Genomic DNA, 13,940 nt, shown 5'->3' with positions numbered 1-13,940 from the left:
TTTGAGTACGTTAATGTTCACCACTTCTGAAATGCAAGCACAGAATTTCAAAGAAAAAAGGCATTAAAACCATAAAAAGTAGTTTGTGAATAGTTCATTTGAATTCATTATGACTTCTGCCAGTTACTCATACTCCTAAGTGTATGTAAAATCAGGCTCTGATTTTACCTCTTTCAGGGATGTGACTAGTCTAGCGTGTTTTCCTGCTTATGAAGGGTTGACAGATCACCCCTTCTGTACATTTGAAATGAATGCCTCTTTGAACATTCCTTCTTTTGATGAATTTTGCCATTCTAAATTCCATGTATAAAAAAGAGAGGGAGTAGAGCGATCATTCGCATTAGAGAAGGGAAGCATGTCAGGGATGACAAAAGACCGTCTTTCCAAAGGTAGCGTTGAGGAAGGTGGTGTTTTAAGTAGAGGAAGGTGGTGTTTTAAGTAGAAGGCTTACCCTGCCGTGCCACACGCCATGCCTAGCGCGAGCTGTAGCTTGGGGTTTGGCTTTATTCAGAAAGGGCGTGCAAAAGCCAGCCCAGTCTTTCTCCTCTTGATTTGGCTGCTGCTGGGGTCTCTGCCCAAAGGTGCCTCAGGCCACATGCAAGGACCCTCCCTCTCCCTGGAGCACCATTCCTGCCTCCTGTCTGCCGGAGGGTGGTGGTGACACAACTGCAACAGTGAGTCAGCAACCTCCACCTGCGTCTTCTACTGTCACCACTTGCTAACAGGGTGGGGAAACCTGCCAGCCTCTTCCCTTGGGGTTTCACTTCTTTTCTATTCCATCCAAGGCCAGAAAATACTCCAAAGACTGTGGTTGCTATAAAGCATAAAAAATTTATTCAGCCTACCAGTTACATGCTTTGAAAGGACAGGCAAATATATGTGAGCCTTGTAGAAATGTGACAGTTCATGTGAATGTTGTTTCATAAAAACATTTTGCTCTTTACTTCACGCATTCATAATTTAAGTCCCTCACATTCTAATTTCTAGTGTTACAGAGCTAGAATTTGTCTAAAACAGGAAAGAAGGGCATCAAATTGTCTTGCACAAAGCACCCAGGTCATTATAAGGTTTTTAAGAGTAATGTTTATTGCAGCTGAATTAAATTTGATTTACTACCTGCAAGTTTCACTGCTAATTATATCTTCCATTGATCTGAACATAGAATTTGTTATGCTGGGTCCAGAAGACAATAACTTTAATGGGATTGTGCCATGATTATTACATAGGAAAGATAGATTTTGATAATGAAAATGTGTTATAATCTCCTATGAAATATGTGGATTTCATTTCAAAGATAACTTCCTGAATAACTGGTTTGTTGTGGGACATAGGGGCCTTTAAAAGAGCTGTAAGGTTATAGCTCTAACTTCTACTTCAGCAGTTAGTTGTCTTTTTGATCAATGAGCTTGTGTGTAAATAGGAGTAAGATGTCTGTTTGGTATTGGAAAATTAGTGCTACGTACAATTGCTTATTTTTTTAATGTTGTGCTGCGTTTGTCACTAGTGAAATACGTAAGGACAGGTGACACTTAAAAATTTTTACATATGTGTGGTCTTGCTTGATTTGCACAAGATTTTGATCGTTCTCCAACTTGGTCTTCTCCTTTTTTTTTAAGGTCGCCAAGTTATCCTCCACCTGGCTGTGGTAAAAATAAATCAAAACTGAAGTCAGAACAGGATGGCATCTCCAAAACTCACAAGCTACTGAGAAGGACTTGCTCTAGCACAGTTAAGGCGGAGGATATGTGTGCCACAAAATCTCACAGAACCTTTGGCCGCTCGTTGTCGAGTGACCCGAGGGCTGAACAGACAATGGCTATTAAATCGCACAAACTGTTGAACCGATCTTGCTCTGCAGCCGTCAAGCAGGAGGAGTGCATCACTTTAAAGCCCCATAAGCTGTTAAGTAGGTCGTGTTCTGGGGATCCTCGATGTGAGCACAACAGCACCTTGAAGCCCCACAAACTTTTAAGCAGGTCCTACTCCAGTAATCTTAGAATGGAAGAATTGGATGGATTGAAGAATCACAAGTTACTCAGCAAGACTTACTCCAATGCCCCTAAATCATCCAAAATGGAGCCTTTCAAGGAGTCCACCATAGCAGAGAGCAGGAGGCTCTCTCTTACCTCAGGGCTTATTGGTATCTTAACACCATCTTCATCATCACCTTCACAAGCTGCTGTGCGTAATATTTTTTTTTATTCTGCTCATTTTCCTCCTATTATTTTCCAAACATGCTGTTAGCTTGTTATGCAAAGGCATGAATACTTAGAACATGTGTTAGTGGATATATTGGATATATTGAGCGTATTGGAAGACAAGAGTAACGGAGTCAGCTTTTTAAGGAGGATGTAAGCAACTATTCATGCACATATATTTAAGTTATAAAACCAAAATTTACTTAGGTCAAGACAGAGATTTTATGTGTCACGTTGAATACAGCTCAGTGTACCTGCTGGCCATGGGAAAAGTTCAGTCACCCACTTCCTTCCCTGCCTCCTTTCTTGCTGCAGGAAGAAGGGAGAGTGTGCGCTTCTGCGCTGCAGAATCGGCTTTGTCACACAGGTCTTTTCTCATTTCAGTTTGCTTTGTGGGGGAAGCAACCGTCCATTGGCTTGATTGGGTGCCAGGTCACCTCTCCTTCTGGTCTTTGCATCTGTGGTCATCCTCACAGGGGAAGGGACGCAGTCATGATTCAGCTCACCTCTTGTGCACTTGTGCTTTGTGAAAGGTTCAACCTTCAAACGTGCTGGTGGCAGCCAGAGGTCGGGGAAGGAATTAGGTCCATACTGCCCCCCTTTCTTTCCCCAGAGACACGATCGATTGGGAAAACAAAGGGTAGCACATATTCTTAAAATTAAGAAAGAGCGCTCAAAATTAATTCTTCTGCCTCTTAAAAGATGGCTTTTATACTTCAGAGGAAAGAGTGAGTCTGTTTGAGCTCTTTCAAGGCACCTGTCTGTTTTCTCTGTTAAATCTGTGGAGGGGCACTTAGGAGACGGCCCTCTCCACTCCCTTAGCCTGGTGGTACCTTGATGTTCTCAGCAAGAAAACGCTGATTCTCACTTGAAATGCCATACATATATTCAAAACAGTGTATTCTGCATAATGAAATTACATTGAGTGTGCTATGTCTCATGGTGAATTAGTTTAATAAGCTGTGAGCAATACTCATCAGATCTAAAAGCAGTGATATACAAAAATGATGTAAGATAATTTATATACATGCTGTGTGGTTGGTTCCTGTAACGTGCACAGCAATATTAATTTAAGGTGAGCCGACAGACTTCTTACATGTCACAGTTGAGAGATGCATTTTTTTCTGAATCAGCAGAGGATGTTTTAACATAGCAAGACTTTTCTCTCCAGAAGTTAGAAGGAAAAGTCCCATTTTTTGGGGGGGTTGATTTTGATAAGATAATGAAAAGTTGACCAAGTGGTTTCATTACTGATGTTATCAGCTGATACGGAAAAAATGCAAGCCCTGCTTGGCAGTCTTTAAAAAATACCAGTAATTTATTGCTAGAATGCATGTACTTTGAAGGAAGATCATCACACACATGGTCAGGTGCAGTTTGACTGATGTTAGCGGAAGGAAATCAACAGTCCATCTTACATGCAGGCATCAGATATATGGGTAGCCTGGGTGCCTAACTGCAATTTGAAGTCAAATGGAATATGGAAGCAATGAATTGGGACCCTAACTTCTCCTCAGTTCTCAGCTAAAGTATTTCAATCTGATACATGAATACAATTAGGAGGATTGTTTCTCAGGAGAAAAAAAGGGAAAAGTTTCCAATTAAGCAGAGAAATGAAAGGAAATAAGCCTATAAACAAAACAAACAAAAAAAAAGCTGTAAATGGAGGTGATCTGACTCTTGTTCAAAACAAGGATTGATCGGGATAGGTGTCAGCCTAGAGGGAATTTTGTACCTTACTGGCTCCTGTAATGGAAATTCCTTCTAACTGATGTTGCTGTTGTGTTGAAAGAGTAAGGCAGAAATAATTTGAGTGGGATCTGAGCATGGAGATCTGTTAGCATGGTGCTTATGGAAGTGAGATGTCAGTAAATATAAAAGGAAAAGATTTTCAGCCGTTCTGAGAGTGACATTAGTCTTTCAAGCCTAAGCAGGTAGCCCATATTTGGATAGACAATCCACAGTTAAAATGTAATGGGAGTTACCAAATGCCGGTTTATTAGAATAGAGTGAAGGCACTGGTGTTTCCATTTGAGAGTAGAGTTTTTGGGTTGCTGAGATGCAAAACCTCATCAGATTTAAGGACTAAGAAGAAATGCTAAAAATATGCCCCACACTTAGGAAACAGTAAAAGGATTGGTTAGTTGTAATGGCTGGCTTATGCAAATGAGAGTTCTTTTTAGATGCAAATATTGGTTAATTAAAATATTTGCATGCAAAAAATACAAATGTTTTATCATTTCCTTTTAATTAGTCTACCAACACTGAAGTTGCCTCAACTTTTTCCTTGCAGCAAAATTATGGTGCAAAATGCATTCCAGTACGAGACCGTGGCTTTCTTGTGCAGGTAGGGTGTCATATCTTACCCATTTATAAAACACTGTGGAACTTGAGCTGACTGTTAATTATTTTTAAGCAGATGTTGTTATTCTCATTTTCATTGTTCTCAGACTATTGAATTTGCTGAGCAGCGGATACCAGTATTGAACGAATACTGTGTAGTTTGTGACGAACCCCATGTGTTCCAGAATGGCCCTATGCTGAGGGTAAGTGGTGTGCTTGCTGGGGTAAACAATGCATTTTCTGATGCCTTAAATAGCAATGGACCATACAAACCTGTTACAAAATTATTGAATTATTATTTCAGATGTGTTCTGTCCTAATATTCTTTTAAGATGCAACAGTGTAACGCATATTAACTAGATGTTGCTGTAAATTTGAAATAAAACGTACTGCAAGCAAGGAGGTGGAAATCAGGCTCGTATAATATGATAGAAACATAAACGGGGGGATGTATTTCACTGAACACTATTGTTCTACAGTAGTGACAACCAGATAAGATAGAGGAAGTGCATTAGAGTGCTTTCCTGGTCCTCTGGCATTCTTTTAAAAGCTCAGGGTCACCTCAGTCCTTGAGCTCTTATCAAGCCATGACCAGCATATTCAGATAGACTGGTGTTAATGCCACAAGGCTGTGAAGTTCTTCTGATCTTCTTTTGCTCACTGGAATGAGCCATCCTCTGTAATGTGATAAAAAAGGCATCAGGAGGAGATGCTCAGTGTCGTGTCTGATCTAGCAGTGACCTCGTCCAGGGCCACTGTTGTGGTTCAGTATGCCCAAAGTCTGGCCAGTGAAGCAGCTCTTCCTTCCTTTCATTCCTGTGCAATGGGGAACCAGGAGTTTTGCATGCTGAAAGTTGTACCCTCACATGCTGCTGGTGGATGCATAGAGTGAAAAAGAGTAAGGCTGGTCATGAGAGACACGCTCTGCCTGGAACTACTGGATCAGTACAGCTTTGTGAAAGAGTATATTAGGAGCATAAGATTCTTACCTTTAGGACTGATCTTGCAGTTTAGAATCCTTGTTTCACCTGTCCTGAATGCCATGGAAACCTGAGTAATCTTAAAAGATTAAAGCCATGGAAAACTGTTTAATAGCAGTGTGTGAATGGTCTGACACCTGCCAATTTCTCCACAGTGTAGTGAGCAACTATACATAAGCTGAAGCAGGCATCATCTGTCATAGTTCCATGGAACTAAATTCAGGAAGGTTATTGCTTACATAGTAAAAGTCACCTCAGCGTCATCTCCCTTGACAATGGCACCGTGGTCAGGCATTGTGACTTCAAGCAGGGTATGCAAATAGGCTGCTAATAGGATTTGCAAAAGCATCTGCATATTCAGTTAACACCATTTTAAGTCATCATTAAACCTCTGTACTTTTGAAAATCCAGTCAGGTGGGGTTTTGCCTCTTCATATCTACCTTTTAAAAGCATGGTTTTCTGCCAGGTTTATCAGCAACCAAACCCTGATTAGAAGCCTGTAAAAAAAGGCATCAGTTCCTTGTTGTTCATCTTTGAATGCACTGCTATGCATATTACCAGTGACAGGATGAGATAAGATGAAGTGAGTAATGTTTGGATAGTGAGTAAAGTTTGGGTAATATAATTATTTGAATTATTGGGTTTTATCTATTGTCCATAGAACAAAGCAAACAGTAGGATTTATTCCTGTTCACATGACGAACTATTAAAAGAAAACAGAATGGAAAGCCATTTGCTCTAAATAAAAAAATCTTAGTTCTTCTTGCTTTCCCACCTTGGAGATTAAAACCCTCAGAATTACTTTTCTCTGTCTTCAGCTTAAAGAGGGGTCATTTTTGCTATCTGTTTGAGAGCTTGTCAGCGCTTCAAAACAGAGGAGAATGCAGGCATGTATTCTACTAAGCATATATTCGTCAGTGCCTTTGCGAGCAGCATAAGCTAGCAAGCTTTGCAAAAATGAAAGGGTGTCCTTACATAACCCTGGGAGAAGGAGATAGCGGGAAGAAATCTAGCATGCTCTGCGTATGCTTGAATGACTCAATAACCAATATAGAGCCATTAATGAGTTTGCAGTTCTGTAGAAGGTGAGAAAAGATCTCAGTTTGAATAGAGCAAGAGCTTGCCAAAAGGTCTTAAGGAAATTTATCCTTCACTCTACTGAGAGCTCTGGCAGAGGCAGCCTAAAGTACTCAACTGTAGGGTTTATTTATGTGCGTCAGCTGCACACACATGTACACATACACTTACATACATATATATAATGTATCTAAAGAGAATAAATCATAGAATCATAGAATCTTCATGGTTGGAAAGGACCTTTGAGAACATCGAGTACAACCATACACAGACACAAAAAAACAAACCCCTACAATCTCTGCCACTAGAGCATGCCCTGAATCGCCAAAATCGCCAAATCTATACGTTTCTTAAATACCTCTAGGGATGGTGACCCAACTACCTCCCTGGGCAGGCTGTTCCAGTGCCTGACCACTCTTTCAGTAAAGTAATTCTTCCTCATATCTAATCTAGACCTCCCCTGCCCCAACTTCACACCATTTCCTCTGGCCCTGTCATTATTCACCTGGGAGAAGAGGCCAACAACCACCTCTCTACACCCTCCTTTCAGGTAGTTGTAGAGGGCAATGAGGTCTCCCCTCAGCCTCCTCTTCTCCAAGCTAAACATGCCCAGCTCCCTCAGCCTCTCCTCATATGACCTGGTCTCCAGACCCCTCACCAGCCTGGTAGCTCTCCTCTGGAGACGCTCCAGCACTTCAATGTCCCTCTTGTACAGAGGGGCCCAGAACTGAACACAGTACTCGAGGTGGGGCCTCACCAGTGCCGAGTACAGAGGCACAATCACTTCCCTGCTCCTGCTGGCCACGCTATTCCTGATACAAGCCAGAATGCTGTTGGCCTTCTTGGCCACCTGGGCACACTGCATAAAAAATGACCCAACTGAAAGAGCGCTATATGTTTAATACTGCTGCCACAGCGGATCTCAGAAATACAGTACTTTATTAAGCAGAATGCAAGGGGCTTTCGTTTAAGGCAAGGCTACATGCAATCTGGCCTTATGTCACTTAATGGATCCCTTATGTAGTGTCCCTGGCCGTCATAAAGGGATTTAGAGCACTTGTACTTCTGATACCGCAGTAACTTCACCAGGTTTCATAATGATCAGAACCTTACTACAGTCTGCTTATATTTTTAGATTCTGTGTCTAGATCCCATTTTCTACAGATGTCTGCATCTCAAAGGCATTACTTAGCTCTGTCTGTAGCTGGTTGTATCACAAGAGATGCCACAGACTAAATCACTCTGGATGCTTCACCAGTCTCTTCCTTTAAAGACTAGCTCCCACACACAGATGCACACAGGGTCCTTTCTGCGTGTGTGCATCCTTAATGATGAGTTTCCCTTCTACCATTTGGGCCTTTTTTCCAACAACAAAGAAGGCATATGAAGTTACTGCTTGAGAAATTATTTTAAAGTGTAATTCGGCTTGATTTTCTGGTATTTAACGGGAGTTTTACGCAATTGCAAGGAACCAGTAAAGAATTTGATTTTGTATTGTCATCACATAATAATTACATTCTTTTAATACTGTAAACTCTCATATTTGAGTGTAATTTTTTGTGCTGGTTATTAATGACTTGCATAATTCAGATGTCTCATCCTGAGGACAACTGAATATAGCAAGTGAAACTGAGAGATAAACTTTTTTCTTTCTGCAGATTTACTCTACAGGCTGTTTTTATCTTAGTTATAAAGTATCTTTAAATCAGTCTCTCTCAGCACAAGCTTCCTTCTCATTATTGTGTTTCTTTTTCCTAAATAACTTTTTCTGGGAGGTGTTCTGTTTTTAATATCTATTTCAATTTACTTTGCTTTCTTAAAATCTTGACATCTTCTTTCCCATAAGATAAGAGTAACTTGATGACAAGAAGATGCATCTTTTTATATAGCGTAATTTAGACACTAGATCCACATGGCACACACGCCATTGTATGCAAGAAGTCTGTTGCAGAGCAGCTGCATAAGACAATTGCGTATGTTTGCCTTTATGCTCTTACAGTGGACACCTGTCTTGCTCCAGAGCCCATGGTACTAATCTAATAATGCAAATTTTCAGGGATCCTGTTGTACACAGGAATCTTTGGATTTTTTTAGGCTATCTTGGTCACCTATTGAGGGTAAATAAAGAGGCTACCGTAGTGACTTACTGAAGATAAATAAGGACAAAATTCTTTGATTTCTCTTGGGAATTTCTTTACAGAGCAAAGTATGGATCTTTCAGGACAACCAGTTTTCTTTTGAGCTCCAAAAGTTCCCTGAAGTACAGAAGACCAGAATTACAGATACAGTTACAGTTCCTGTGTGTATTCCACAAGTGTGTGTGTAGATAAAAACACATTAGGTAGATGGGGTAACTTCGAAATACTCACAAACCTAATGCTGTTACAAGGAACTGCAGCTGTATTACTGTGAAGGGGAAGTGCAGAGGTTCTCTGGAATGGAAGAAGTCCTAGAGAAGTACTATAACACATCATGAAGCTGTAACACTCTTGTTTTAAAGGTCCGTGGTCCATTGCTTCATTCCATCCTCTTTTAAAAAAAAAAAAACAGTGAAAAATGCAATGCTTTCCTGTACATAGTCACACCTTTCCCATATGGGATGAGGTTACATGTAATTTCTCATCATAGCATGTTTCTTTAGTATTTACTTCAAGAGCACAGTGAGATCTAATGATTATTTACGGTGCACCCAAAGTTATAAAAGCTAAATTGGATGTTTAGAAATACACACTTAAATAGAAAGCCACCGAAAACTCCAAATTCCCTGGAATCACTGCATGGCATGATTTGCAGTCTTTCTGCAAAGCACAGGGAAAATTCAGTGAATGCATAGAGCCTAAGAAGAAGAACTATTATTTAACTTCTTGCATAATATAGACCATACTATTTAATGGGTTATTCCTAATAGTGATCTGAATCCTACCTATTCCACTCTTCCTAGAAGAATTAAGAAACAGCTTTGAAATCATCACCAGGGGTTGGGACTGCAGCCTTTACATCCAAACAGCTCCCTTATCCATGTAAAGAATCACACCTGCAAGGCGACTGGTGCTGCTCGGCTCTCAGGAGCTCTGTCATCAGTCTCTTGTGAAGTAGCTCTTTGCTCAGCTTCGAACCAGTGGGAAGTACAAGGTCAGACATAGGTTTTGTGGTGAGGAGAGAGATATGTCAGACCTCGTAAACCTACTGAAAGCAGTAAGGGTCTGCTCATTTGAATCGTTAGCCTCCTGTTTAATGTCTTCGAATTGTCCTCAATAGAGAAGTTGTTTAGATGAGTGAGATGTGGACTATTATTTGCTTGTAGTTAATGGTTAGATTTTAATTGTTTCAAAAACATATTTTGAAATGCTTTTTTTCTGACATTTTCCAACAGTGTATAATTCCCATATGTGTTGTTATAATAGATAAATAGACTATCCTGATTTCTGTCAAAATACCATGTTAGACTAAACATTAGGATTAAACTTAGGAAATTTTAACAACTTCCATGAAGTCAATTCCAAAGTACTGAGATATTCTCCCACAGGGCAGGTATCTCTAGTGAGAAGCCCCTGAAACCAGAGGTTGTTTCATCCACTGTCTTTCACTGGCTTTTGAAAAACTCCCAAGGATGGAGACTCCACAACCTCTCCAGGCAACCTGTTCCAACGCTTGATAGAGCTTTAGAGAAAGCTAATTTTAGCTTTCTCTAAAAGTTCAGATAAAGTTTAGATAAAACCAGACCTCTCTGAGTCTGAGAGAATAAAAGCACTAACTGACCTCCAAAGGTACTTCTCAACCATATGATTTCGTTCATCTAGCTAAAAAATGTATTTTCCAAAGCAGATATAATAATGTACTAAAGAAAGTTCAGCGTTATTTGGTTCTATATTAAAAGGCTATTAACTTCTTTTTAATGCCATATGATATTCTTTCTGCTACTCTAGAGCTGATAATAATATTCTAGGGAAGGACTAAGTTACATTTTAATAATGCAACAGTTTTGCTGCTATAATAGTAGAGAGATACCTTGGTTTAGGAATTCAGCATGTACTTTTGTTACAAACATTTAAATATAACGAGATCATGAATCATTAACAAAAGTTATTATATTTAAGGATCTGATTAAAAGAAGTATAATAAAAGTATATTATCATGTATTATCTTATTCAAAGCATGGAGGAAAGCAAATGTCACTCCTCTTTACAAGAAGGGTGAGAAGCGGAGGACCCAGAGAATAACAGGCTGGTCACCCTCACCTCGATCCCTGGGAAGGTGATGGAGCATCTAAGCATGGAAACCATTTCCAGGCACACTAAGGACAGGAAAATCATCAGGAGTAGTCAGCATGACTTCACCAAGGGGAAGTCATGCTTGACCAACCTGATAAATTTCTGTGATGACATGACCAGTCTGGTAGATGAGGGGAAAGCTATGAATATTGTCTACCTGGACATCAGGAAGGCCTTTAGCACTGTTTGTCATAAGTTCCTCATAGAACAGCTGTTGATGCTGGGCTGGTTGAGGAGATAGAGAGGTAAAGTGAAAACTGGCTGAATGGCCAGGCCCAGAGGGTGATGATCAGCGGCACAAAGTCTAGTTGGAGGCCAGTAACTAGTGCTGTACCCCAGGGGTCAATATTGGGTCCAGTCCTGTTTAATCATCTGAATGATGGTGCAGAGTGTACCCTTAGTGAATTTGCAGATGATACAAAACTGGGATACGTGGGCAATACTCCATAGCGATGCGGTGCCATTCAGAGGGACCTCGACAGGCTGAAGAAATGCATTGACAGGAGTCTCATGCAGTTCAAGGAGAAGTACGAAGTCCTGCACCTAGGGAGGAACAACCCCAAGCATCAATATATGCTAGGGACTGCCTAGCTGGAAAGCAGCTTGGCAGAAGGGGATCTGGGGGTCCTGGCGGACACCAAGTTGAACATGAGCCAGCAATGTGCCCTTGGGGCAAGGAAGGTTAATGGTACCCTGGTCTGCATTAATCGATAGAGTTGCCAGCAGGTGGAGGTATATGATCCTTCCCCTCTACCCAGGTCTGGTGAGGCCACACTTGGAGTACCGTGTCTGGTTCTGGGCTCCCCCATACAAGAGAGAGATGGAGCTACTGGAGAGAGTCCAGCCACTAAGATGATTAAGGACTGGAGCATCTCCCTTAGGAGGAAAGGTTGAGACAGCTGGGACTGTTCAGGATGGTAAAGAGAAGACTCAGGCAGGATCTTATTAATGTCTGTAATTACCTGAAGGAAGGGTGCAAAAGGGATGGAGACAGGCTCTTTCCAGTGGTGCCCATGACAGGACAAGAGGCAATGGGCATAAACTGAAACACGGGAGGTTCCCTCTGAACATCAGAAAACACTTTCTACCTTTTTCATTTTTTCTGAGGGTGACTGAGCATGGGAGCGGGTTGCCCAGAGAGGTTGTGGAGTCTATATCCATAGAGACATTCAAAAGCCATCTGGACACAGTGCCGGGCAGCTGGCTCTGGGAGAGCCTGCTTGAGCAGATGACCTCCAGAGATCCCTTCCAACCTTAATCATTCTGTAATTCTGTGATCATATTCAGCTTTTACATAGTATAATCTGTGTGACTAATGTCTGTCTTACTGTCTATGCCTTCCTGAATTCCTCATTTACAAATACTAAAGCCATTGCTAAACTAGCATCACTGAATGGATTTTAAAGACCTTTAAAATCCAGAAAATTATACAGGACAAAAAAATCTCAGAATATATTCAATAAGGTGACAAAAAAACCCTCTCTGTATCAATAATTTTTCTTTCAGTCAAGAGATCTTTTTAGAGTGCCATCTTGTGTTGAAACCTCAGACTAAAGCCTTTTTAGAACAAAAGCAGGAAATAGTAAAAAAACTCAGCAAAACTAAATATTGAAGCTAGTATCTTTGAAATTTGTACTCTGGTATAGACATCTCTGATGTTTAAAGTTTTCCCCATAAAATATGAATAGTAAAATACTGTAAAACAGTATTTGAAATATCATTTGTTTGTATTTAGCTGTAAAAAATAAGTACAGTTTGGTCATTCTGATGTATCTGTTCTTGTATTAGTAAGCTTATATTTTTAGAAAGTTTTTCATCCCAAAGTGCTCAGTCATGATTTATTCAATATGGGTGAAATCTTGGCCTTGCTATGTTCCTGTTGACTTGAAGAGGTCTTCAGTTTCTCTGTCATTTGAATATAAGATTCTTAGTCACCACTGAAACACAGTAGCATTGATGTTCCAGAAACAGTACACCACTTAGGGTTGGGAGGTTTTTGGAATAGAATAAACATCATTGAACTATGAATAAAAGTGTAGGTGTGCAAATATGTTTAGCCAGACTGGAGTTTAGCCAAGATGCTTGAGGAATAACGCCGTGATTCTTCTTATCATTTCTCCACAATATAGGCTGGTTTTATCTCTTTATGAAAAAAGACTCTCCGGTTACAACCAGTACTTTGGTAGAATGGATTTCAATCACTTTATTTTTTAGTGAGAGAGAAAAATGGCTGCAGTATAGCTTTTCTTGTCACCAAGAGCTTACCCATATGCACCTTGCCCAGCTAGCACTCCATAGTGCTTGTCTATTTGCCATCTATTTATATATGTGGGAAGTAAAAATAAATTAAAAAAGTGTGTATAAGCTGTCCAAGAACGCAGAAAAAAGGGAAAGCAGAAATAAAATCTGGAACAGCCAAAACAAAACCAAATGGAACAAGTGACATTTTTCACTTAGCCTCAGTCTACTCTCATCTTTCTAAAGGTTTTACCTGTTCACCACTGAGGTATCTCCCATGCCTTTCAGCAGCATGTTCCACATATCACATGAATATTGTGAGATTATTCAGAGAGTTTACCTTGTAGATTTATAGTGAGATAGGGTATTAAATAAATTATTCCTACTCTCTGACAGTCTGTATACCAATATAGAGCTTATTGTAGCTTGACTTCATTGGGTTTATAGCATAGAACAGACAGAACAGACTCTTCCAGTTGGAAGAGACATACAACAATCATCTAGTCCAACGGCCTGACCAATCCAGGGCTGACCAAAGGTTGAAGTATGTCGTTAATGCCATTGTCCAAAGACCTCTTTAACACTGGCAGGCATGGGGCATCGACTACCTCTGTAGGAAACCTGTTGCAGTGTTTGACCACCTTCTTGGTAAAGAAATGCTTCCTAACGTCCTGTCTAACCCACCCGTGGTGCAGCTTTGAACCCATTCCCACGCATCCTATCACTGGATCCCAGGGAGAAGAGCTCAGCACTCCCTCTCCACATCCCCTCCTCAGGAAGCTGTAGAGAGCAATGAGGTCACCCCTCAGTCTCTTTTCCACACTAGACAAAC

The 13,940-nt window shown here is 40.5% G+C and overlaps 1 protein-coding gene across 4 annotated transcripts in view; it reads left to right on the top strand.

Moving 5' to 3' along the window:
• Positions 1–13,940, top strand: part of PARP8 (poly(ADP-ribose) polymerase family member 8) — a 124,712-nt gene that overhangs the window by 78,610 nt on the left and 32,162 nt on the right. For all 4 annotated transcript variants that reach the window (XR_010069033.1, XR_010069032.1, XR_010069031.1 and 1 more), the window contains exons 12-14: positions 1,617–2,181; positions 4,492–4,545; positions 4,649–4,744. Coding sequence is in view for 1 of the 4 variants with exons in the window: in XM_063319701.1 (XP_063175771.1) it covers positions 1,617–2,181; positions 4,492–4,545; positions 4,649–4,744 (715 nt within the window). In the remaining 3 variants the exon portion in view is untranslated. The remainder of the gene's footprint in view (positions 1–1,616; positions 2,182–4,491; positions 4,546–4,648; positions 4,745–13,940) is intronic.

The sequence above is a fragment of the Chroicocephalus ridibundus genome, chromosome Z (assembly GCF_963924245.1).
Source record: "Chroicocephalus ridibundus chromosome Z, bChrRid1.1, whole genome shotgun sequence".
NCBI lineage: Eukaryota > Metazoa > Chordata > Aves > Charadriiformes > Laridae > Chroicocephalus > Chroicocephalus ridibundus.
Note: the sequence above shows the minus strand (reverse complement) of the source record. Positions and strands in the feature narration are given on the sequence as shown.